General features: G+C 40.9%; 1 protein-coding gene across 1 annotated transcript in view; it reads right to left on the minus strand.

The window, feature by feature from the left end:
• Positions 1-320: 320 nt before the first annotated feature.
• Positions 321-27,566, minus strand: part of CERK (ceramide kinase) — a 115,361-nt gene continuing 88,115 nt past the window's right edge. The window contains exons 10-14 of the mRNA XM_044280235.1: positions 22,929-23,034; positions 21,658-21,734; positions 10,039-10,244; positions 7,743-7,960; positions 321-3,063 (exon numbers count right to left, since the gene is read on the minus strand). Of these exons, the coding sequence (XP_044136170.1) occupies positions 2,979-3,063; positions 7,743-7,960; positions 10,039-10,244; positions 21,658-21,734; positions 22,929-23,034 (692 nt within the window). The 3' untranslated portion in view covers positions 321-2,978. The remainder of the gene's footprint in view (positions 3,064-7,742; positions 7,961-10,038; positions 10,245-21,657; positions 21,735-22,928; positions 23,035-27,566) is intronic.

Raw genomic sequence — 27,566 nt, forward strand, 5'->3', positions numbered from 1 at the left:
GACACATGAACCATGTTTCCTGGAACGGAACCCTTGATCACGCTCTGCACTCCACAATTATGGCTTCAAAAAGTCGCATAATACGGCTTTTACTACTTTGTGAGGTCATTAACAGTTATCCACACTCACTTTCCAAAACTGAAGTCGAGCAAAAATGTAAATAGTCACAATTTGTGAACAAGTGACCTCAAAAAGTAGTAAAAGCTGTATTATGCGACTTTTTGAAGCCAGAATTGTGGAATGCAGAGCGTGATCAATTCCCTCCATAATGTATTATGCTTAACATGACCATTAATAAACCAAAGTGTAAGACCAAAGACTTTTTTGCATACTAAAATATTTATTTTTATGATTCAAAAATAGCAGGAATGTTCATTGGTTTTGCATTGCCGAGTTGCACATTAAAACTGAAATGACAAGGAACATGCATTACACATCACCGAATACGTTCTTACATTACAGCATGTGGATGTACTGTGGAGATATTGACAATACAAAGTATTAAGACAGAATTAAACACCTTTTTATAGCTATATATACACACACACCATATGTTTCAGTCTATAAGATGCACTTTTTTCCACAAAAAAATGGGGTAAAAGTAGCAGTGAGGCTTAAAATTTGAATGCTAATGACCACTTTTACTAAGGAAGCAGTTGGTAGCATGTGGGAGGCACAGGGAGGTGAGGGTTGCACTGTACTGACTGTACTCGCCTTGCTTGGTCTTCTTCAAGTCCTGCTGGGGTGTCCTGACTGCGCACAGGGGCAGGACATAGTGCACGTATGTAGGCCATCAGGTAAAAGTTTAGAGCGGGACCCGGAAGGACCAATGGAGTGGTGATTCCTGGATATGCTGCACTGTTCGGAGCAAACAAGGTAAATTTAATAAATTTTTTGAAATGTCTGATCTGATGTCTGATGGGGCTAGGGTGCTATCTGAGGTAACGGAAGCTGGAGTGGTCTAATCAGAGTTTGATCGGGGGTCTGATCTGAGGCTTCTGGATGCTGGGGGGGGGGGGTCGGATCTGAAGCTGACAGAGGCATAGGGGGTCTGATGGAGGCTAGAGGATTTCTGATGGGAGGATGGGGGGGATCTGACGAGGATTGAGTTTGGGGTCTGATGAGGGTCTGATCTGAGTTCTGAAAGAAAAGATTATTTTCTCATTATCCTCCTACGAATCCTAGATGCATTTTATAGACCGCTGCGTCTTATAGTCTGAAAAAAAACGGTGTGTGTGTGTGTATATATATATCTCTCTATATATCTATTGTGTCAATGTCAACCATCATGGATAAATGTTGTGTTTAATGTAATCTAATAAGAAATACATTGCAATTTACTGTAACTCATGAACGCTCATTCTTTGCTGCTTCACTCTCTAAAATAGTACCTTATCTGATGCACTCTGCATGACAGGGAAATCATTGCGGACTAACACACACTATGGTCAACACAGTGTAAAAAAAATCTTGTTATTGGTCTCCAGGACCAAACTCATATTGTATTTGTGGCCTTCATATTGGATCACAAATAATTGGAATTTGACCTATTCAAGGAAAATAGTTTTTGTACATGGCTGCATTCAAGAGTATATGTGCGGATATTGTAAACCTTGATATTGTAAATTGTTATCTTGTTTGTTGGAAGCGATTTTAGAAAAACAAAACCATAGAAAAAGGAAGGCCCATTTCTAGTGACTGTTTTCTATTATACTTTTTTCAAACTAATTGTTTCTATGAATCAGTCATTTCCATCCTAGTGCAGATATAAGAAACAGAAGAAATGATGCATGGTACCAGCTATATCCAAAAATTTTCATGTTACTGAAGATTCCTTTTCCAGTCACATCATTGGACCTACTTGTGGAGCTATCAAGTCAAGGGTAAGGCATTGTGATTGTTTCAAAAGGTTAGCAAGCACATTAATAGGACTAGCAGAATTTTTATTAATATGTTGAGAAATCCTACAATATCTTTAGAATCAAAAATGTCACACATCTTAGAATGTCTTACAACAGTAATATGTCAAATGTTCGGACTTTTCTCATCTGAAACGGTTATTGCTTTTATCTTCACGTGTTTTTGATAATTCTACCAAACTGAAATATTGGACCACTTCATTCAAAGCTCTGGTAAACAAGTTATAAAACTCTTAATGATAACTAAACTATATTTTAGAGGAAAGTAGTTAAGGAAAGCACTTCAGTTTGCTGGTGAACTTGAAGCAGTACACAACAATTTGTTGGTACTTAAAAATGAAAAAAATAAAAATAAAATCCACAAACAGCTTAACCAAAAGACATTAAGAGCTTTTTATAGAAAGTAAACAGCAAGAGGCTCGCTGCCTATGCTTTTATCAGATTTATGTGCACAGCCTCTCAATATCTTCTACAGCCTCTTCTACATCTCCATACTAGATCAGACAAATGCTGGGAAAGTTTAAAAACACAAAAAGGCTAGCTACAACTACTCAACTTGTCAAAGCATGGCAATCTGTTTAGAAACTATAATAAAGGTCCATAACAGTATGGATGAAAATTATCATTTTCTGGCTCTAGTCATAATGGACTAATAGTCAAAGCACTTGCTGCAAAATCAATTTATGAAAATATTGCACGACAACAAATTCTAAGTAGATCATAGTAAATTATGTCTACTATTCAGATTTTTTTCTATAGCCATCATCAAAACTGCCTATGCATAAATATATGTAAATTTGCAAAATCTAGAAGAAAAAGCAACCATTTTAGAAACACCTCAAAGTATACTAGGAGCAAATATTAAGGCTACACAATGAGTGCTGTAACTATGCCACAAAATGAGAATTAGTTAATAAATCACTATAAATTATATCGACTTTAACCTTACAATACATTAAATTACGTTCCACAATATTCTTTCAAAGTAGGTGATATCTAAATGTAAAATAAATAATCAAAACCACCACATAACAGCTGGCAAATGCACCAAACATCCATCTAAACCCTGCTTGGGTTTTTATCTTCTTCTTTTGGAGATTCCTCAATGCCGCGTGCAAATAATTGAATCAACTGACAGTGAACCCTGGAGAAAAAAAAAAGAGAGGAAAAAAAAGTATAAGGTATGCACATATTTTAATTTTCTTACAACACAGAAAACAATTGGTCATACATAAGATAATCAAACTGATATACGTTTAGTTTGCGCTCTTTCAACAAGGCTCAACACAGAATATTCCATTTCACTAGCTACATCATTTGTATACTGGTGACATCCATTTTATCCTACATTTGTAATGCTGCTTTGGATGTGAAAAGAGAAGATGATCCAACAGCACAAGATGTGTAATGAAAAGTGCTTGCAAAATAGCTATATATAAACTATAAACCCAAGATTAAATGGGTTTTCCAAGATTTTTATTTTCTACTGATCTGGACAGGTCATCAGTATCTGATCATTTGGGGTCTGACATCCGGGACCCCCACTAATAAGCTGTTTTGAGAAGGCAGCACAGCACCGTACATTGTATAGTGGCTGTGCTTAGATGGGGCTGAGCATGAACGTGCCGTCATTCGGCCTAGTAAAAGCACAGAAAAGGTTGCTGCGCTCACAGGAGTCGGACCCTTGCAAATCAGATGGGTCATCAGTAAAAAAAAATATAATAATAATAATAATTTGGAAAACTCCTTTAAAAGTGGAACCATTCTTTAACCCAATTGACCTTTTGATGGTGGGTTGTGCATCTTTTGATGCTGAGGGCGTTCCTGCTTTGAGAACAAGCTGCATTAACATTTTTCCTGTTCTTAGAGCAGCATTCAGTTAAGCTCCTGCTAAAGGCAGATAGAACTTTGATCACAAGAGTACAACATGATTAAAGGGGACCACTCCTCCCTTTGATGGGGAAAGCAGTGATGTGATCAGCTACTGGAAGACTCGTGCAGTCAGCCTAGGAAGGACATAGATCATAATATATTAACATACAAAATAAAGATGTCAATAGTAATTCCTTAATGGTATTTTAAAAAACATAACAAAAAGTAAATCTGCATGTAAAAAAACGGAATAGAACGTTATCATTTAGTATTAAAAAAAATGACATACTGCATACATAATCAGTGGCAGAAACACAATTCACCTCAATGAAAAAAATAAAAGTTATGGCTTCTGAAATGCATGAAATTGTCATTAGAGCCCAAACAGGCCACATCATTGAGGGCCAAATTATAAAAAAAAAAATAATAATATAAAGAAACCTACTTTTATAATTCTGTTAAGCAAAATTATATTATATAGAGTTTTTCAATAAAATTCATCTGTACAGCAGCACCTGCTGTTTGTTCTATTCCTTATTTCCCTGTTTACCTCGCAGAGGTGGACACACATGCTCAGTTCTATCCTTCAACTGCCACCAGCTGTATCTTGTCAGAAGCTGTTAAAGTTACAAGGATAGGAGTACATGCCCCTGAGCTACCAACCCGAAATAAATTTAGCAGAGTAATTGGAGCGCTCTAGATACATGTGGGCTCTAGATTCACACAACATATACACTGAGTTATACGTAGTGAAGGGCACGCAGGGACAGTAAACAAGGAATATCCATAGTGTTCCAAGGCGATTGACTAGGCATGACATACGTTTTTCCCAGAATGCTTCTTTAACTCCTTTGTGATCAGATAGCCGTATGAGGGCTTGTTTTTTGTGGAGCTGTGGAGCTGTATTTTTGCCATAGTTTAATAGATTTTGCTTTTACGGTGTTCCCTTTGCGGTAGAGTTGCACCGGGTATCGAAGTATCAATACCCAATCAATACGATACCGGGATTTGCTATTTTACGATACTAGGCTGCGCAGCCTAGTATCAGTTAGATAACATAGCACACGCCGCTCTCTTCGCGTACCATGTTCTCCTTAGCAACACAGTGGAGAAGGAGGGAGTCCCTCCCTCCCCACTGTGACGCGGCTGCTGCTGCCACCAATGTGTAAATAAAGCCGAGGAGGAGGGGAGGGGCAGCTGTGTCACAAATGAACATAATTAACACATTAATTCAAGTGTGTCCCCTCCTCCCCTCTTCACTGGTGGCAGTGGCAGCTTCCGATCGGAGCCCCAGCAGTGAAATGGCGGGGCTCCGATCAGTTACCTTGGCAACCATGGTAAGCTCCCTGCTGCTGTGTGCTCCATCATAGTGAATAGGACAAGGGTTCTAGCACCTAAGGGGGCTAATAGTAAGTTAAAAAAAAAAAAAAAATACTAAAAAGTTTAAAATCGACCCCTTTCTTAATTTTACATATAAAATATATAAACAATAAAAACATATTACATATCGCCACGCCCGAAAAAGCGTGAACCATTAAAAAAATCTCCTATGTGGTAAACGCCGTAACAGAAAAAAAAACAAAAAACACATGATTCGCCATTTTTTTTGTCACCTTGTCTCCCCCCCCCCTCCCCCAAAAATAAATAAATAAGATAGGACTGATCTATTATGAGCCGGACTTTCCATAAAAAGCTGTTTTTTTTTTTTTACGTGGTATCGAATGGTTTAAAGTATCGCAATACTTTTTTATGGTATCGAAATCGAATCCAAATTGTGGTATCGTGACAACCCTACTTTGTGGTAAAACTGACCTGTTACCCTCAATCCACAGGTCAGTACAATTATAGCAATACCACATGTATATAGTTTTTCTTGTGTTTTAATACTTAATAAACTTTGGGGGGAAAAAACTTAAAAATTATTTTCGTTGTTAATTGCCATATTCTGATCCTATAACCTTAGTAGTTAAATCTATGAAGCTGTGTGAGGGCTCATTTTTTTGCGGGGTGATCTGTAGTTTTTAATGATATCATTTTGGAGTGTGTATGACTTTTTATTCCCGTTTTGTAGGTGACAAGACGAAAAAGGCCAATCATCCATTTGGATTATTTTTTCTCAGTTACGGCTTTCACGTATGAGATTAAGACGCACCTGCCCATAAGACGCACCTAGGTTTTTGAGGAGAAAAATAAGGGAAAAAAATATTTTGACCCAAAAGGTGTGCTTTTGAACTAATGGTGGTCTGTGGAAGACACTATTATGGGGGATCTGTGGATGACACTTATGGGGATCTGTGGATGGCACTGATATTGGGGGGGGGGAATCTTATGCTATAATGTGTCATCCACAGATCCCCCCCATAACAGTGTCCCTGTGTAAATAGTAAATGACCCCAAATACAGGGGCTGGGGGCCGGCAAATGATATTAGAATGGCAGCGGGGTCAGGTACAATCACTGTATTCTATTACACTGGGCCCAGCTCACTGTAGTATTTATATCTAATGTGTAGGCATGGGCGCTTTGTTAAACTATAGCAATTCTTTGCAGCAGTAGAGAAATTCACTGTAGTACTCACTTGAAATTCCCGTAGCAGGCAGGCCGGGCGGCAGCGTAACATCACTCACTACGTCACACGCCTGCTCCTCCCACTTTATGAATGAAGCAGGCGCGTGACGTTACCCTGCCGCCCGGCCTGCCTGCTACAGGAATTTCAAGTGAGTACTATGTGGATTTCTCTACTGCTGCAAAGAATTGCTATAGTTTAACAAAGCGCCCATGCCTACACATTAGATATGAAAACTACAGTGAGCGGGGCCCGGTATAATAGAATATTGCAGTGCCCCGCTGCCATTCCAATATCAGTTGCTGGCCCCCAGCCCCTCCTCCCTCCCTGCTGATACATCCTCAACTGCACTGTGCAGCAGCGCGGTCGGCGATGTATCAGTGTTAAATGGCAGCATTTGCCCCATAAGACGCACTGCCATCTTCTAGGGCGGAAAATACTGTATTTTGTATTTATATATATATATATATTTTTACTTTTTTAAGTCCTCAAGGACTTTATCATGCGATTATCAGATCAATTCTCTCATAGACTGCAATGAATTACCATTGTAGTCTATGTCTATGGGAGATTTAATAGGAACATAGCTGGGGCAAGACTTGGGGCATTCAAAAGACTGACCCCAGCTAGTTACTACCCCTCTGTACTCTTACTGCAGACCGCTAGCAATTCATTCATAACTTCTAGTAGAAATAATAAAGGACAACAGAGTCATAAAAATAGATACTCCAGAATTGTTATTACATGGGGAATGCATGACGCTATTAAAAAACAGGCATGTCAGGAGTGGTGACAGGTCCTCTTTAAAGAATCGAGGCCGGGTAATGTTTAATAGGCGGCTGTACATTTTAGGGTACTTTCACACTTGCGCTAGAGGATTCCGGCAGGCAGTTCCATTGCCGGAACTGCCTGCCGGATCCGTAAATCTGTATGCAAATTTTTCACAGATTTAAAAGGTCTGCGCATGTGCAGACCGGGAAACCGGATCCGGTTTTCCAGAACACTTGGTACCGGATCCGGAATTAATACATTTCAATGGAAATTAATGCCAGATCCGGCATTCCGGCAACTGTTCCGGAATTTTGGCCGGAGAAAATACCTCTGTAAGAGGGACTGAACTGAAGACATCCTGATGCATACTTAACGGAATGCTTTCCATTCAGAATGCATTCGTATAAAACGGAAGCGTTTTTTTCCGGTATTGAGCCCCTCGGAACTCAATACTGGAAAACTTTAAGGCTAGTGTGAAAGTACCCTTACATTGTGTCCATGTTTATGTGGGAAAATACATCAGAGCATTAAAATGCAAACCACATAACCCATTCAGTTGGTTTAGATTTAAATCCTTCCAAAGCCAAATGGAAGATTTTGATCTGTAAAATTTACCTCATTTCAATGGCAGTTTGCTCCAGAGTTTCTCCATCGCAATTCCACAAACTGTTCAGTTGGTTGCACCCACACGAGGGGTGGTCTGTGCAAATCTGAGCAAAGTTCTTTTTGCCAATGATCCCCAAATCAGTGCTTTCTGCATCTTCCTCTTCAAAATGTTTTGGTGTAAAGTGAAAACTCTTAATTCGATAAACATCAACAAAGGGAAAATCAAACTAGAAAAAAAAAATTTAAAAATAAGTTACGAGTAGCTACAGAGTCAAGAAGCCAAAACAATTACTACAACTAAGGTATTTGTGTCATTTACATATTAATATACGTATACAGGTTTATATAAGGAATGGTCTGTCCTCTTAAATAATTTGTGTACTGGCAATGCCCCACTGTAGTCTTATAAGGTGAAAGTAAATCCATCCTAAGGAGGAAACCCCATCTGAATTCTTCTAGTCACATTCACATACATACAGTACCAACAAATATGGGGCCTGTACAGGCTTGGGAACTGTCTTATTCCTTTAAATTAAAGGGATTTTCCAAGATCCTCAGGATAGGTCACCAATATCAGATCAGCAGGACCCCTGTCGATCAGCTAAGGATCGGTCATCAATATCAGAATCTTGGAAAACCACTTTACGTTGTAGGATTACCTCCAATATTCCTTAAAGTGCAGTGTAGGAGCATATTTCTAGTGCAACCAAGCTTCCAGCGAATTAGCAGGAATGTTGTCCTATATGGCTATATACTGTATATGAATGTCCACACGACAGTATGAAAAGTGTTTGAAAAGGAAGCAGCACTCACATGAATGTCATAAGCCCTTCAAACAGCTGGTTGCCGGGGGGCAGGAGTCAGAACCCCACCTCAATCTGATATTGATGACCTATCCTGAGGATAGGTAATCAATATTACGCCACTGCTCAGACCCTTTACGGGAACTTTATTACACATCCATTTTAGCACCCTTCGCTCCATGAAACATTGGCCTGCTTCATATATATCGTATATAATATACGTAAATAGAATTTCTGTAAAAGCAGTTCACAAGTTACCACTGAATAGTGTAGATCCATATCTACACTGCTAGTAGGCTATGTGATAAATGAAAGGGATTTTCCGGACTTTTTAAAAATACAAAAGTAGGTGGGTCTGGATGCCCCTAGATTATGCCACCACAAGTGAGATGTATGTATTTTTTTATTATCATGCCCAGTTCTGTGTAGCGCCTATGTTTTGATGCTGCTAGGGATTGCTGTTTGTAGGATTACCAGTATGAGGGACTACAGTTCCCATGATTCCTCTCAGACACTGCCTATATTTACAGCACCTGCTTGCATATACCATAAAAATGTAACTAATTTCCATCTACTATGCTATTCTTTAACTCACTGATTCTGCATTAAAGGGAACCTGTCATCAACTTTATGCTGCCCATACTAAAGGCAACATAAAGTAGAGACAGGTGAGTTGATTTCAGCAGTTTTTCATTTCAAGGTAAGTGGTTGCCAAGAACCAACATCCCAATCATTGCAGACTGGGCCTGGAAAAAAGTCCCGGCCACCTGAGAAGAGTCCTGGTTATTCATGAATTTCTGCTCTCCCTGCCCACCTGCTGCTGACTGACAGTCTTCTACCTACTTTTCTCCCTTTCTCTCTAGGAGAGAACTGCAAATCATCAGCAGGAGGGCGGGGAGAGCAGGAGATTATGTATAACCAGGACTCTTCTCAGGTAGATTTGACTCTTTTCAAGGCCTGGGCTGCAAGATTATGATGCTGGTTCTCAGCAACCACTTACTATTAGCTCATAAGTGACACACTGCTGAAATCAGCATTTCTGTCACTACTTTATGCTGTACTCAGTGAGGTCAGCATAAAGTGGATGACAAGTTAATTTTAATTGCTGCCCAGCATGTGAAACACAGTCCCTCTAGAGACAGGGAGGGTGGGGACTAAGATGCAGTGAATACGAGAGTCATGCAGTGTGTAATGCCTGGTACTAAAGGGAGTAAAAGATGGGAGATAACCATGTGCTCAGTGAACAGCAAGTCACAAAAGCAAGAGATGTACTCCAGGAGCATAATCATCACTGTATGCAAGAGTGGCTTACAAAGGAATCTTAGCCACACACTGCATTAGTGAGTGACCAATTTTACTGCATGTAAACCACTTGCACATAATTAAAGAACAGAAAACTCCTTTATATGACTGTCTCTATTCTGTATGCTGACAACATAAGGGTTATAGCAACATTGAGTACCATCTGCTACTTTCTTTTCCTTCCACTTTTTAATTAATACCTGATCACTATTGCTGGTTGTATGTCTGATAAGGTGCCGAAGAAAATTTAATCTGGAGCATTTGCGAACTAAAATAAGATCAGCTGTTCCATCTGCCAAGTGAGCTGCTGGTGACAGGCCTCTCGGACTGCGCGGACAAGCACAACTCATGCTGGCCGCGTTAATCGCCATGAATTTTCCTTTGATTGTTGTCCAATCTTCTTGTTCTAAAAAGAGAAAAGTTTTTTTTATTTATGAACAGAAAACAAAATAAATTCATGCCTCAAAGTCAAGAAAAAGAAATCATTAACTGGAGAATGAACAGAACACTTACATGGTGACCTACTTTTCATCTTTTTAGCTACAGATCAGCCAATTCCCAGACTCCTTCTGCCATCCAAGATGGTAGCCCTGCTTCTCAGGCTATCCGATACACACTGAGCATAGTCTGAGAAGCGGTGCAGCCATCCTGATTAGCAAAAAAGGAGCCTGAGAATGAAGGGATCTGCAACTAAAAATATGAAAATGAGGTCACCAATGAGGTGTTCTGTTCATCCGGCAGTTAATGGGACCTGGACCAGATGGTTGCTTTAACTTTGTGACAAAGAGAAAAAAGTCGATTACCAAGAACACACAGTATCAATTCCCAAGGCAGAATTGCTGACATGACATTAACATGTTCTTAAAAATGTGTGTGACAATTATTATCAGATGTAGGACAATTTTTGGCGTATATCTGTTGCAGATTCGGTCGCAAAGAGAATTTGAGGCTGAATATGCGACTTTTCCCCGCTCATGCCAGGTCTAAAAAAGGTGGCATTGTGTGGATGGGGCCGACCACCCCATATCATTTATCATTTTCTACGCCTGTTTTTGCGGTAGACAATGATCTAAATCTAATTAAGGGAACTGGCATAGATTTAGACAGGCAGTGGATGTGTCTATGTTACGTAGAGGATGCCGTCTCTGCGTAACTTCGGCGCATCCACGGCCAGCACAAAAAACGCCAGTATTACAAAATTTACTCGTTTGTGTCATGTGACCACGGAGCGTTAGCGAAGCGCTTGCTATTACTCACCACTCCGTGGTCACCCGCCCGCGCTGCACTGTCCTCCTGACACATCGTCAGGACGTGGGGTGCAGATGATGGAGCTTAGGGTGGGGGTGTGTGCAGCTGATGGCGCTGAGGGGGAGACGGTACGCTGGCAGAAGATCTCACAGCAGTGCGATGGAGACAATGTCATCAGCTGTGCCAGTGATGGTTAAGTACTATGTAAAAGACTCCTTCCACAGGTAACTACTACGCATTAGGTAAAATGTCCGCAGAACCCCTTTAACCCATCCTCTAGTATGCCTTTCCTTTATTCCTCCATTTAGAAGGCAAAATACATAGGTCCCAATGCAATAAGGCTTATTTTTGGATATAGTCTCTGAATTGTGAGGTGTTGCTGTAAATCTATTTCAGAACCACCACACATCGCAATGATATCTCCACTGCCTATGAGCTAATTAACTCCCTTATTGAAGCACAGACTCAAAGTAATCACTACAGTAAAAAAAAAAAAAAAAAAAAAAAAAAAAAAAAATAGGTTTCTGGATGTTTTCTGCTTACCTAAAACAAAAAGATAATGACAAGGAAAAGAATAGGCAGTCAGGCAAAAGAATGACATTCACAGCTGATTGAATCCTGTTCACAGCTGATTTGGTGGGCTGAAAAGAGTACAGATCCATGTCCAGTCAGAGGTAGTACATTCATGTCTACCTGGAGGTCACTGGAAACTTGTCATTGTTCAGCATGTGTTTACAGACTCTACATTGCTGCAAATGACTGGAAAGTAACAACGGTATAAATCCTACTCTCAGCTTGGCTTCTATAAACACACAATTCATGGACAGAAAGTTACAGGTAAAATAATAAAATACCATATATTTTATCCTATAAGATGCACTTTATGTACTCCCCTAAAACGGGGGGAAAATGGCAGTGCGTCTTATGGGGCGAATACTAACGAATGCTTCCATTACACAAGCGCTCATTAGTATTACCAGTGAAGTAAAGTATTAGCGGTGAATGCAGCGCTCCTTGTGTGGGCTCTGTATTTACCGCTTCCCAGTCTTCTCCTGCAAGCTCCGCATGCTGCGAGACATTGGGTCACAGCACAGTCCGGCAGGAAGAGCGCTGGATCTCAGGTGTGGCGGCAGTGTCCAGAGCAGGAGAGGTAAGCTGATGCAACTTCCGGGTCTTATTAACAACTGGATCTGACCTGAGGTCTGATTGGGGTCTTAGTAACATGGGGGTCTGATTTAAGATTTGATTGGAAGGTTTTAGTAAAGCCTCATTCACACGTCCAAGGACAGTACACTCTCCAGAGCAGGAGAGGCAAGTTGACTTAACTTTCTACTATTATTAACAAGTGGGTCTGATCTGAAGTCTGATTGGGGGTCTTCGTAACATGAGGGTCTGATTTGAGGTCCGATTGGGGGGTCTTAGTAAAGCCTCATTCACACTTCCGTGTCCTCGACGGACAGCCCTCGTCTCCATTCATTTTAATGTGTGTACTCACACATCAGTTTTTTTTTTTAACACGTATGCATGCTCTATTTTGTCTGTGTTCACATATCCATGACGCTAATTATAGTCCATGGTTCTGTGAAAGAGAAATTTGTATAGCTGCCACTGATCTAGCATTTACCATAGCTCACAGACCATTGCCTAGACCGTAACCCACTTCTCAGCCAAGAGCAGGACTTGTAACAGAAATGTAAAGGGTGCACATGACAAAAAGAAAGCATTTAAATTACTAAAGCAGGATCATAGCAAAGCAGCACTTAAAAAGGACCTTTCAACACTCCTGACATGCCTGTTAGAATAGCTTTATGCATTCCCCATGTAACAACAATTCTGGAGCTTCTATTCGTATGGCTCTATGTTGTGCAGTTCCTTTATTATTTCCATAAGAAGTTATGAATGAATTGCTAGCAGTCTGCAGTAAGGGTACAGAGGGGAGGTAACAGGTTTGAGGGTGTACCTGCACAGTCTCCCTCTATCCCATCAGTGCTGCCATTTTCAGACTGTGCAGGTACACCCCCCAACTGGTAACACCCCTCTGTACCCTTACTGCAGACTGCTGGCAATTCATTCATAACTTCTAGTAGAAATAATACAACATAGAGTCATAAAAATAGATACTCCAGAATTGTTATTACATGGGGAATGCATGAAGCTATTAAAACAGACATGTCAAGAGCGGTGACAGGTCCTCTTTTAAAAACTTTAAAGAAAAAAATTATGTAAAAGACAGATAAAGACAGCCAAGCTGAAGACCAAGAGACTCATTGCCAAAGAGAGTAAAACGAACCTTAAAATGTTCAACTATATTAATAGTAAAAAGGTTAAACCTGAAAGTGTGACCCATTAAAAAGTGATGAGGAAGGAGTTAAGAGAGTGATGAGGAGAGAGTGAAGTTCTTAAATATTTTCTCTCCTCTGTATTCACTAAGGCTACTTTCACACTTGCGGCAGAGTGATCCGGCAAGCAGTTCCTGCCGGATCAGGCAATCTGCATGCAAACGGACAGCATTTGTAGACTGATCCGGACGCGGATCCATCTCCCAAATGCATTACAAGAACGGATCAGTCTCTCTGCTTGTCATATGGACAAACGGATCCGTTTTTACCAGTCGGAGAGGACAGATCCGCCATTTTTAATGCCGGATCTTGCACCAATACATTTGCAATCCGGCAACTGATCCGGAATTTTGGACGGAGAGAATACCGCAGCATTTCCTCTGTCCAAGACGCCGTTCCGGTCCTGAACTGAAGACAACCTGATGCATCCTGGACGGATTTCTCTCCATTCAGAAGGCATGGGGATAAAACTGATCAGTTCTTTTCCGGTATTGAGCCCCTGTGATGGAACTCAGTGACCGGAAAAGAAAAACGCTAGTGTGAAAGTACCCTAAGGAAAATGAAATGTCAGATGAAATGTAGTGTCAAAGTAAACGTCCCATGAAATGAGGAGGTAATTTCTAGACTTGACCAGGGCGAGTCAATGGATGTCCTATATCTTGACTTCTCCAAAGCATTTGACACTGTACCACATAAAAGGTTAGTATATAAAATGAGAATGCTCAGACTGGGAGAAAACGTATGTAAGTGGGTAAGTAACTGGCTCAGTAATAGAAAACAGAGGGTGGTTATTAGAGGTACACACTCAGATTGGGTCACTGTCACTAGTGGGGTACCTCAGGGGGTCAGTATTGGGCCCTATTCTCTTCAATATATTTATTCATGATCTTGCAGAAGGCTTGCACAGTAAAATATCAATTGTTACAGATGACCCTAAACTGTGTAAAGTAATTAGGAGGCATGTGTACCTATACAACTGGCTGACTTGTTACATAGTGGACTTGGCAGCTGAATGCATCTGTGTTGGTCCCATGTTCATATGTACGCGCATTGCTGAGAAACATTATGTTTTAATATATGCAAATGAGCCTCTAGGAGAAATGAGGGCCTTGTTATTACTCATAAAAAAGCAGTCCTCTGCAACTGCCACGCCCTCTGAAAATGGTGAGGAATTGTCAGACCTATAGGGTCACACAGCGGCTAAGCTCATCAAATGCTAAGAGCAGACAAGACCATAGCCTCTTAATGCCTGACACAACCAGATGAGTAAAAAATAAACAGCTACATATCTTAAAAAGTATGTATTTTTTTTTATTCTGTGCTAACAGCATAACGTCTGATAAAGGTCGTTGGACCGCCGCTGGACATGCGTAGGGAAGCGTGCTTACTTGCTCCCTACCAGCAACTTTGGTCCCTTACCGCTTGTCAGCACCCGGTTTGAAGGGCGTCACGTGTGTCGCAATGACTCACCGAATGACGGGCTGTAGTGGTGGCATATCTCCTGTGCGTCACATAACCTATTGAAGTGATGCATGGGAGGAACAAGTTACTGCTGTGGCCAGTCGTTGGCTGCAGAGATAAACACCTTCATAGCGGTTGTTGACTAACAGGATCAGAGCGGCAGCAGGGGAATGAAAGAGAAGGAACCCTGCAGCGGGGAGCAGGTAAGTAAGGTTCTCTCCACAGGTCCAGTGACATGGAAGGCTCTGGCCAAAATGCTCCGTGAAGGTGGATTACCCCTTAAAATGGGTTGTTAATAAAAAAATAATAATAATCAGAATGGGGTTTCATTTTTGTCATCTCATTTGGTTATTAAGGGTGGTAGTGGATATCAGAAAGAAATAAACCCACTAATGCATAAAATATTTCAAGTTAATAATTTGGACAAGTAGGAAATCTATATCTTGAGAAACTATGTCAAGATTAAAGAGATTTTCAAAGATTTTAATATTGATGACCTATCCTCGGAATACATCATCACCATCTGATTGGTGAGGGTCTGACACCCAGGACCCCTGCCGATCAGCTGTTTGAGAAGGCATCAGCACTAGCAGTTTCGCCACATCCTCCTCTAAGATTTCCCTAGGCCTATAACGACATTTTCATCGGTCACATGGCCTAGGCGTAGCACAGCCCCATACTATATACGGCACTGTGCTTGGTGAGCACAGAGAAGGCCGCAGCCCTCACAGGAGCGCTGGTGCCTTCTCAAACAGCTGATCAGCATGGGTCCTGGGTGTTGGACCCCCATCGATCAGATACTAATTACCCATCCTGAGGATAGGTCATCAGTATTAAAGTCTTGGTATACCTTTTTAAGTGTTGGAAGAAAGTGGATGAAAGTGAAACCTCTACTGATCAAAGAATGGAAAGGACGGTAAATATAGATTATGCCCCATTAATAAACCTATTAATATAATACATATTTAAAATAATATAAAACCATTATCAGTTCTGGACAACAGAAAATGGTGGGAGCCCAGGGAAGCGCTGGCACTGGAGCGGCAGGCGGGTGGTAAGGTATTTTTATTGTTATTTTGCATAATTTAAAGGTGTTAAACACATTGGGGAGTAGCGCTCCTGTGCTGCCTCTAGTTGCAGCAGCAGGCAGCCAGACTGTCATGATTAAACCTATTCTAAGCAGTGGATTTGGAGATGTGTATCAGAGAAACCAAGGTCTGACAATTGCAAGGAAATAATAAGCAAAAAAATCAGCACAGAATTTTGAATCAAGATAAAAAATTAACCGTATCCTAGGGTCCTCAGCCAGTTAAAAGCACTGTTGAGAGAAGACAAGAACTGGAAATGCACAAAGGTAAATGTATTTTATTCTTGTGGCTTAATTGTGCAGTTCACACTATACCGTACAAGGTAAAGCGCCCGACCAGTAATTTATTCACAATCTTAGGAAATCAGTGGTGTAGGACACACAGACTAACTACGCTCACAGCACCTGTATAAATCATTTCCAGATTAATATGACAGGGCATCCGAGATGTCACACAATCCACAGGAAACACAAGGCATATAGAACGCTCTCCTATATGCTGATTCTGCCGGTTCCTGTGGGCAAGAAGCCACAGTGCCACTCATGCCAAACACTGAGCAACAAGACTATCTGCCAATCCCATAATTGTTTTTTGCTTCCTAAGACATCTGGATAAATCATCCGAACAAATGCGCCAAATATGATAACCCTATAAGTCTTTGTTCATATTAACCTTGTCAGCAGCAGCAGTAGATGGGGTTAATAATCAGCCCAGCATTTCCAAATGAATGCTTACAACATACAGCAATGGCAGATAACATGACATCACAGAGGTGAACAAACAGGCTGAAAAGCAATATTTGGTCCCGGCGTCCAGATGAGCTAATTATGTGACTTCCACCTGTGCGGCAATATGAGATTTCAGATAATACAAGCCATTGACTGTCCATCTGTTATACAAAGGGCTAACAGTCCTGCCGTCACCAATAACAGCAGCTTATAAAACTTGTCTTCCTGTGCAAGAATTTGGTGTTTACGTCACGTTGACAATATTGTAAAATTAGAAATTAATTTCATTCAGCTGAGCCTTGAAACAGCATAACTTTAAATGACCTAGTACAGTATTATTCTAGTTATGTTATGCACTTATATAGGGCTGACATATTCCGCAGCGCTCTACAAACATTAGCATCAAGCTGTCCCCAATAGGGAACTTAGATTGTGAGCCCCATCAGTAGGATAGGGCTGCCGGGCTGTCCCCAGTGGGGCTCACAATTTAAGTTCCCTATCAGTATGAAAGGGCTATCCCCAGTGGGGCTCACAATCTAAGTTCCCCCATCAGTATGATAGGGCTGTCGGGCTGTCCCCAGTGGGGCTCACAATCTGTTCCCTATCAGTATGTCTTTGGAGTGTGGAAGGAAATCAGAGCACCCAGGGGAAACGTATGCAAACAGGGAGAACATACAAACTCCATGCTGATGTTGTCCTTAGTCAGATTCAAACCCAAGACCCCAGAGATGCAAGGCACCAGGGCTAACCACTGAGCCACTGTGCTGCCCACATGTGTGAGCCTTTCAGATGAAGCGGGATATTATAACACAATGATGTGATCCCAAGGATATCCATTTGATTATGCCCCTCCTAATGCAAGATAATTGGCTAGTGACATGGCTTGCAGGACTCTTTTTTTTAAATTTTTTTTAGGCCTCATGCACATGACCATTTTGCGTTTCACAAATCGCAGATTCACAAAATATGGGTGCAGTATTGCGGACTCATTGACTTCAACGGGTTCGTATTATGAGTACATCTCTGTTTTGCAGAACAGACATATGGATGTGGAAAGGATCTGTGTGCTTTACACATCTTTATGTCCGTTCCGCAAAAAGACAGACAGTGTCCTGTACTTGGTTGCAAAATGTGGACCATGGACCCATTGAAGTCAATGGGTGAGCAAAAAAAGGAAATTGGTTGTCTGACCCCTTGACATATTTTACCAAAAGTAACTGAGTAATAACTTATTAATCTGGTGCCACTTCCAATACTCCATTTTACCTCCATTGGAACGCCCAAGTCCCTGAGGTATCTATATTTTTGGAGGCCTATCATGCAGCACTATATTCTCAATGTTAGGAAATAATACCTCCATAATACATGTGGTGGAGCATGCCATAATTTCTTAATCTCACGATACCTGTTCAGCCTTTTTAGGAGGACACTGTTTAGATCCAAATCACCACTCAAATCAATAGATATTTTAGAGCAGTATTCAGATGAATGCAATGATGCTCAGTTGACTTACTCTAGCTAATGCTGACTTTTATCACTGGAAACATAGAATAATTTAAATTTAACACTGTTTAAAATCTTAGGCATTACTTATTCTACCCATGTACATTATCAAAACGACAGGACTGACCACCTAGAGTACTTGTGATTCTACCTCATTCTAATAGCATAGAGCAGAAGTGAAACATCGACAGAAGAGTCAAGCAAGTGAAAGCAGTTCCTTCCAGAAATATAACCTTCAAGATACCATACAATCTTCCATCAATTGATAACCTAATTGTCACGAACTATGGATCCGATCGCTCCGGATCCCACAGCTGTGACGTAGTGGTCTGTGACGGAGTCTGCGCACACACAGAGACCTCACGTGACCGGGGTATTACCATCCGGCTAACACCCCCCCACTACACTTCGGTAACTGCCACCACGTGGGTTCCCGGTCCACGAGCCGACCATCCGGGTCATTCACTATCACACAGATCAGTGGATGAACCGGATATCACTTACTGACCAACCGCAGTCAATCACCCCCAGCTACAATTCCTGAATGCAAATTAACTAACTACCTGGTAACGTCTCTTCAAAGGCAAGGTACGTTGTTCAGCAGCTTAGAATATGGAAGACTTGGCTATTTAGATTTTATAATCTTTAATAAGCGGTAAAAAGCAGTGCATACAAGTCTAATGAAAATGACTATAAATCTACAGAATAATAATAACAATATAAATAATCACGACCATTCAAATGAAAGGGAAAAATATGAAAGAATACTTAGTTTCTCTGGAGGGTTTCAGATGGTCGTTCATATGTCCTTTTTGAATCCTTGCAAACCCCTTTTCAGTATGTATCAGGGGAGACCCTCAAAGTTCTTCTGATACAGGGATATGCCGTCAATGTCCAATTAAGTGTCTGGTGATGTTCCATGGGTCTCCTCTGTCCTTGTGCACAGATTTTTATGAACTCTCCCATGGGCAGGAGACTTACTCCTGTCAGCCAATGGCAGCAGAGTGACTGTGAAACCTAGGGATTGGCCTCCAAGTGTTTTATGACCCCCATCAAAGTTTAGTTCCTACAATGAGGATTATACTTAAGCTCGTATCTCCCTGATACATCGGCATATTTTTATACAGAATACATATTTGCGATCCTTATTTGTTTACATACAGAATGAGACCACACACGGTAATGCTGGGACCTGTAGTTCTTCTACCACCCATAGGTCAGCTACAGAATCACATCCTCTAGTCATATTTGATACCCAATTAACCACAATACTCTGTAGAGCCTGGATCTGGTGTCAGAAAGGGCATAAGTTGATTCATAAATGAAATATGAAAGTGGACTGGTTTTATGCCCAGAGCTAATTAAGGGCTATTAGCTCTCCTCAAACCAGACCTGGAAATTAATGGCGTCACGCCCCAGCCAGGCTTGACAGCGAGCTGATCTTATCTTAAAGGACAGGATGAGCTGGGCCTGGTATAGCCTTTATGACCTTTTATAGCTGGCCTCACAGAGTAGTGGTAATAAAAGTGTCCATCTATATCATAGGTGACCCAGGCTTCAGGAAGATGAGAGTTCACAGTTTTTTTACATAGGCCAGAAGCATATAAGATGGCTACCCAGAGGAATTATGTATGTATGGCGGCACACTAATGTCTTCTAATGATGCCTTAGTCTCCGTGCATTTAACTCCCACCATATTACAAGGGCACATCAGCAAACAAGCCTCAGAGCCTTGATGGTGGTTGTCATGATGCCTGCACCAGTCTTTTTGACCAACACTGGTGAAATTTCTTGAGATTATGTTAGAGTGCACCTTGATATTACATGGATGCTACTACAGGAGCATGGCACTTAGAATTTTATTTATTAGTGATGTTTAGAAGTGTTATTCTACTGTGTCTTGGGACATATATGACTTGTAAGGTATACATGACCATGACTGGCAGTTATTTTCCTGTTACGAATAGGAAAGAAACCTACCAGTCATGGTCATGAAGCAGGGCAGGTCGAGGCCATCAAGTCTCATCAGACTCATCTCCTTCACAGCAGTGGTGCGTGCTGCCAGGTTTGGCATGTCAGTGTTCTAAAAGGAATGACTCCAAAGAGCTCTGTCATTACACTATGCTGCTGGTACAGGTGACAGGTTGCATTTAAAGGGTAGGTGTCAACAAAAAAACCTGCTGTTTATATAAATTTGATAAACAAAGTTAATTGTTTATTTTTTAATTTTCAATATCACCATCTTTCTTTAAAACAATTCTGAAACCTACCCATTTTCACTCTGGCCACTAGGCCTCAGAATAGACAGACCCTTCCTGTTCTGAGACCAATTTTCAGCAGTTATCTCAATGATTGATAATAACTTATATGCAGATAAGGCTACTTTCACACTAGCTTTTTCAATTCCGCTATTGAGATACGTTATAGGATCTCAATAACGGGGGAAAACGCTTCCATTTTGTCCCCATTCATTGTCAATGGGGACAAAACTGAATGAAACTGAGTGCACCGTTTGCTTGCGTCCCCATCGCGGACAGAATAACGCTGCAAGCAGAGTTTTTTTGTCTGAGATAGGATGGATCAGTTTTCTCTCACACAATAGAAAACGGATCCGTTCCCCATTGACTTTTAATGGTTTTCAAGACTGAACCATCATGGCTATAGAAGAGATAACACAACGGGATACATTCATGACGGATGCATGTGGTTGTATTATTGTAACGGAAGCGTTTTTGCAGACCCATGACGGATCCGCAAAAAAACGCTAATAAGAAAGTAGCCTAACACAGGATCCACCATTCAGAAAACAGTTGATGATCACAGATTATCTCTGCCCTTTTGCTGCATAATGACCACTGGACAGGTGACAAGGCATGCCCACAACACTCTTCTATACACATCAATAAGTCACCTCCAAGTTACAGGTTACGATGCCATGTGACTGATGTAAAACATATCTAAATGCTGTTAAGGTAAAAGGTTTCGGCACAATACCTGGTGCCCAGCGCCCCCTCCCCCCAATGAGGTACAAAAATATGCTTCTGTATCTGGTTTTACATATAGGCCATACAATGCATTCCATTATAATCTATACTGAGATGGGCGGGGGGGGGTGAACTACCATACAAGGAATTACTATTTCAACAAATAATCATATTTTCTGTGATTAACAGACAGCCAAAATCTCTCATCTTTTTGTTACCCAACTTATTAGAAAAAAGTGTAAGCTGCGGTAGCCAGAATGGCAACGGTGTACTAGTTCATTTTGTTAGAAGCTTGCCATGCTAGCGATTTCTTTCCATCCAGTACCATACTAAGCATTTTATTTCAGTTTCACTTGTTTAAAATATACCTAATCTTACCAAGGACTGAAAGAAAACCAATTACAAAAGTGTTAAAATACTCTTGGACACACTGAGGTGGCAATTACAGTTCCATTAACATGGCCTTACCGTTGTTTTGTAACCCACCGCTCCTCTCTCTCTGTTGCTCCTCCAGATGCTTGCTACTTTGCCTGCAAATGTAGCACCTGGAATATCAAAACCTCAGGTTAGGAAAGACTAGAATTATTTATTTTAAAGAAGAATGCACAGAAATACTAAACCTATACACAGCAGCCGGCCGGGAATCACTGCTGAAAATGGCGAAGGGACAACGGATGGCGTTCTCCTCGTGACTATAAAAGGAGAAAGGACTTGTGCCTGTAATATGCCGAAGCATGTTTAGGTGACATCCACTCTTTAAGGGGGCTGTCACTTCTCTGGACACAGGAGGATAAGTAAATATTTGTATTCGCCATAACATTAACATGTTGGAGCATCTTTTCTTACACATCTGCATTGTGCCATTTCCCTCGCATTCCTTCTATAACTGTATTAACAATTGACAACTAGATGTTACCTACACAGAGGACCCTGATTGGACAGTGTAAGACACTTCCACAAGTGATTCCCAGCTTTGAATGTAGTCATAAATTTAAAGAAGGACTGAAGAACTGCACAATGAAGAGTTCCAATAAAAGATGCTCAAGAATTAATATTTCAGAGGGAATACAATGATTTAGGCTACTTTCACACTAGCGTTCGATCGGATCCGTTCTGAACGGATCCGATCATAATAATGCAGACGGAGGCTCCGTTCAGAATGGATCCGTCTGCATTATTTTGGCATTTAAAAGCTAAGTGTGAAAATAGCCTGGGACGGATCCGTCCAGACTTTCAATGTAAAGTCAATGGGGGACGGATCCGCTTGAAGATTGAGCCATATTGTGGCATCTTCAAACGGATCCGTCCCCATTGACTTACATAGTAAGTCTGGACGGATGCGCACGCCTCCGCACGGCCAGGCGGACACCCGAACGCTGCAAGCAGCGTTCAGCTGTCCGCCTGTCCGTGCGGAGGCGAGCGGAGCGGAGGCTGAACGCTGCCAGACTGATGCAGTCTGAGCGGATCCGCATCCATTCAGACTGCATCAGGGCTGGACGGAAGCGTTCAGGTCCGCTCGTGAGCCCCTTCAAACGGAGCTCACGAGCGGACCGACGAACGCTAGTGTGAAAGTAGCCTTACTTGGACATGTCAGGAGAGGTGACCGGTTCTCTTTAAGGGTTTAAATATTAGTGTACAACCCCTTTAATAAAATACAAAAAAAACATACAACCCCTTCAGTACAACAAACTGCTCTCATCACGTGTCAGGACATTAGAAAAATTATTGAAGCAACTTGCCCAGATGTGCAGCAGATTTTGTCCCTTGGAGATCCCAGAGCCCACTGTGCTGGTTGAAAGGAGACAGTTCCTTCATAATAACGGTGCGACAAAAACGTCTTGAAACCTAAGAAAAGAGACATAACTATGATCAGTATCAATTCCAGAAGGAAAAAGAGAATGAACTTTTACATTTATAGACATGTTTATTACAGTAAATAGATATAAACTACAGGTGAAACTGAAAGAATTAGAATATCGTACAAAGTTCATTTATTTCAGTAATGCAACTTAAAAGGTGAAACTAATATACGAGAGACTCATTACATGCAAAGTGAGATATTTCAAGCCGTATTTTTCGCCCTATAAGACGCACCAGCCCATAAGACACACCTAGGTTTTACAGGAGGACAATAAGAAAAAAAGATATATTTTTCATTAGACCTCAGGTCAGACCCCCAATGTTAATCTGACCTCACCCGGCGCGCACAGCCACAGCCACAGCAGACAGCCAAGGACCAGGAAGCGGTGAGTACAGAGCCTTCACCACTTCCTGGTCCTCCGGTACAAATGAACGCTTCCATTATGGAAGCGCTCATTAGTATTCACCCTATAAGACGCCGCTTTTCCCCCCCCACTTTTGCGTCCTATGGGGCGAAAAAACACGGTATTTGTTATTCTCAGGTGCCCTTTGCTCAGGGGGATAGGGATTAATTAGCTGACTAGAGTGTGACACTTTGAGCCTAGAATATTGTACCTATTCACAATATTCTAATTTTAAGTTGCATTACTGCAATTCCTTTTAATTCGCATTACTGAAATAAATGAACTTTTGCATGATATTCCAATTCTTCGAGTTTAACCTGTAGATACACAGAGAGTGTTCAGCCACATGCATGACTTGCCCAGAGAAACTGGCCTTTTATAGTTATACTCCAATCAAGTGTTTGTCTGGCTTTTGACACAGCCTGTCCCTGCTGTCTTATCATGACTGCATGTTGTGACTTTGTACTTTGTTTTTTTTCTGTCCTTTAGATATTTATTGATCTGATGTTGCACTTTGTGAAGGAATGTAATGATGAATTTCCTGTATTCACAGAAGTAATGCTAAAAACAATGCATATTAGCGAAACTGATTGGGTAGGGCAGGTAGCCCTTATCTCATTCCTATGAAATTACTTCTATGTGTACAGTCTATGAATTCCTGAAACCATCAGTAAATTCCTACACAATATCAAACCATAGACTATTCCACAGAAATATATAGGCCCAACTAAATTGGAATTTATTATGTTCTCTTCTGGTCATCTGCTGCCCTAAGTTGTACAGTATATCTCACCCATCAAGCATACCTCATCTACTACAGACTTCACAGGGAGGTGGTTATCCTCAGCTTGACCCATCTCAGATGTCATCAGGAGGATACTTTGACCACTTGATTTGGATTTTTGCACCTTATTACTCAATTCTGGGGAGATGTCCCCTCCCGTCTATGTTTTATGTTTGGGGTTCAATTTCACTGCAAACCTAAATTCAAATTTTCTTTTTGTTTTCAGGAAGATTTACAACGGATACATCAACAAATGATATTTTTTCAGGAAACCTCATTTTTAGCCAGAAAAGCTATACTCTTTGTAGGATGGCAGCTACTATGCCAAAGCTCTCACAATGGAAATCTCTAGTTCCTTCTGGACATATGCTGCATGAAAACCTCACATTTACCCTAGATTCTGAGGGTAGCCGATAGGAATGGCTGCAATGTATTTTGCTGAAATGGTCTACACTACTGACTTATTATGAACATTATATCTAAACTGAATAAAGAAAAATTATCTGGAGTTCTACTCCGTACTTGGTTCAGATCACATAGGTTATATACACTGCTCATAGACCTGATATTTTATTTCATATTTATTGGGGCAACTTAACTTTTTCCCTAAATACGAGCTATAGGAGAATTATTATCCTTGCAGGGAAGAACAGGAAGACAGTTGTCAGCCAAACATCCATTCAGCTGATGGATATTCATACCTATGGTCATCCTTTCAGCGGTTATTCCACAAACCGCATTTAGCACCTAAACTTGATAAATGTATACTCACTGGAGGTGCAACCAGCAAATCTGACAATGGCGGTTTCTGAGATCACTGTCTGAATGAAACAATAGCACATTAGTGCACTGCTTCATGGTGCAAACAGAGCTCCGTCAGTTCCATATAAGTGATTAGAGCGCTAGACCAACAAGTATACTACTGCTTCATTCAAATGGGGGACTCGGGGACACCTGTTCTCAGGATCACTAGGGGTTCCAGCAGTCAAACACTTATCACCTATGCTATGGGATATTACCAGTAAAACACTGTTGCGTAGTAATCAACGACATGAATACCCAGCCTAGAAAGAGCCTTCAAAAGGCATATGCTAGGACTAAGGACACTGCCTGGCATGCACTATCCAGTCTTGTTCGGTCATGTATTTTAACTGGATGGAAAGTTTCAACAAGTTTGCCTGTCACTGGATTTAGTAGTTTTCTCCATCTTGGATGGACTTCTAGCACAGTTACAGTATACGGTTTCTGTTTAATGAAAAAGTGTCTTCACCCACAATCCATGCTATACGAGAAGAGCTGTTCCTGCTTGTAAAGTGGCCATTTCAGAAAGAGAAGAACAGAAAGAGTATAAATTATTCCCTTCCTATAAAGCTGGGTTTCCAAATTCAGGTTGTTGATGGAGTTTTTGAAGCCAAAGCCAGAAACTGATAATAAAAGGAGGACACGTATAAAGGAAACATTGAATCCACTCCTGGCATTGGCTTCAAAATTCTATCAAAAAGCCTGAACATAAAAACCTAGCCAAAGATATGTCTCCAGCACAGACACCGATCACAGACTCCAGTATGCGGCTTTTTCAAGTAGCATTTGTCTTACAACAAACCATTTACAGAAATGAAGCCATCTTTATGGGAACAGTGGGACCACATTGCGCTAGAATGATTTTACAGCAGATTTAAAAGCAGAGGAAAGTATACAATAACCAAATGGAAAATTAAACTGCCCGTGGATCTCCAGTGGCTGCTTCTTCATTTACCACAATTAATATTGTACTCACTTTGATCAAATCACATCTTGCACAGCGGTCAAATGCATTATCTGTCCCTGCCATCAGAACCATGTGCAGGTTTCTGAGAATTAGGCATGTGCTTCACATACACACCTCAACCATCTTATATATCCAATACGTACGTGTGAAACAATATCAAATGTAGGATGATTTAGAAGAGGAGCAATTGTGATCATTTCAATACACAAAACCGGCATCAGTCAATCATTGTAATTTGCTTTGAGCCTAATTTTGATATAAGCGTAAAGGTAATTTTACTGAAGTAAATTGCTAAGATTTATGGTATTTGGCACCACAGAGTTATGAAAAAGGCCAAAAACAACAATAAATACAATTTCCATAATTCTATTTAAGGATGTGGAGCATCGGCTAGATTCAGTACAGTGAGATGATAGATCACACTTGCTCGGCAAGAGAACTCTTAAACCCACAAATTACATTTAAATTTTTAATTGCATATCACAGCTTAGATGACTTTTGTGCAAATTTATTTTTAATTTTCCTACTGGGACATCACATTCTAAACATTACTCTTTAGAAAGATTTGATAAATGGCAACTGGGTACAGATCTGAATTACTTCCCATGATGAATGATTAAACTTTTATCAGTAGATATGACAAAATCTTTACACAGTTGAAAAGATGTTAGAAAAAAAAAAAGCTAATGTCTATTGCTTGTGCTCAGTCTCTGCTAATGTTCAGGCTGGATAAAACATTCATAAGCCAAGGCTGGCCATACAATTTAGACAGCTGCCATTCAGAAGATAGCTACTCCCCCTGACCATATGCATACTTGGAAAAGGGCAAACTGTTACACACACCTCTGGCAGTGGCCAGTGGATCAGGAACGTTGAAATCTCCCCCTAGAAAATCTGTTGTTGGGGGAGGCTACCATACACATTAAATCAGGACTGGCCAACCTGCGGCTCTCCAGCTGTTGTAAAATTACAACTCCCACCATGCCCTGCTGTAGGAAGACTGAGCATGCTGGGAGTTGTAGTTTTGTAACAGCTGGAGAGCCACAGGTTCGCCAACCCTGCATTAAATGATCATCTTCCTGCTGAAATTGGTCGGTTTGAAAAAAATAAATACACATGAGGTTAATGTTTGGGTACTTTTTGTTATTTTTTTTTCCCTCTTTGCGTGGTATTGAATGGTAACGAGCATCGCAATACTTTTTCTTGGAATCGGAAGTTAACCTGTGGTGTGGATTTGACATCTGCGAGGTGTCAATTTATGCTACAGATCTCCACCACAGATTTTCCTCTTGGCAACAAGGCGGGTGAAATCCACAGCCATTTCCGTGGCAAAAATTGCAGTAAAAACATGCAACTTTTTGCCACCGTTTCTGATGCAACTTTTTTTTTAACCGTTTGTAAATATACTGTAGTCTAAGGCTAGGTCTACACGACGACATTTGTCGCGCGACATTTTGTTGCACTAATGTTGCGCAACAATTTTTATAATGGCAGTCTATGGTGTCGCACTGCAACGTGCTGCGACGCGACAGTCGCAGAAAATTTATTCGAGATGGATTTT

Source organism: Bufo gargarizans, chromosome 2, assembly GCF_014858855.1.
Source record: "Bufo gargarizans isolate SCDJY-AF-19 chromosome 2, ASM1485885v1, whole genome shotgun sequence".
Classification (NCBI taxonomy): Eukaryota; Metazoa; Chordata; class Amphibia; order Anura; family Bufonidae; genus Bufo; species Bufo gargarizans.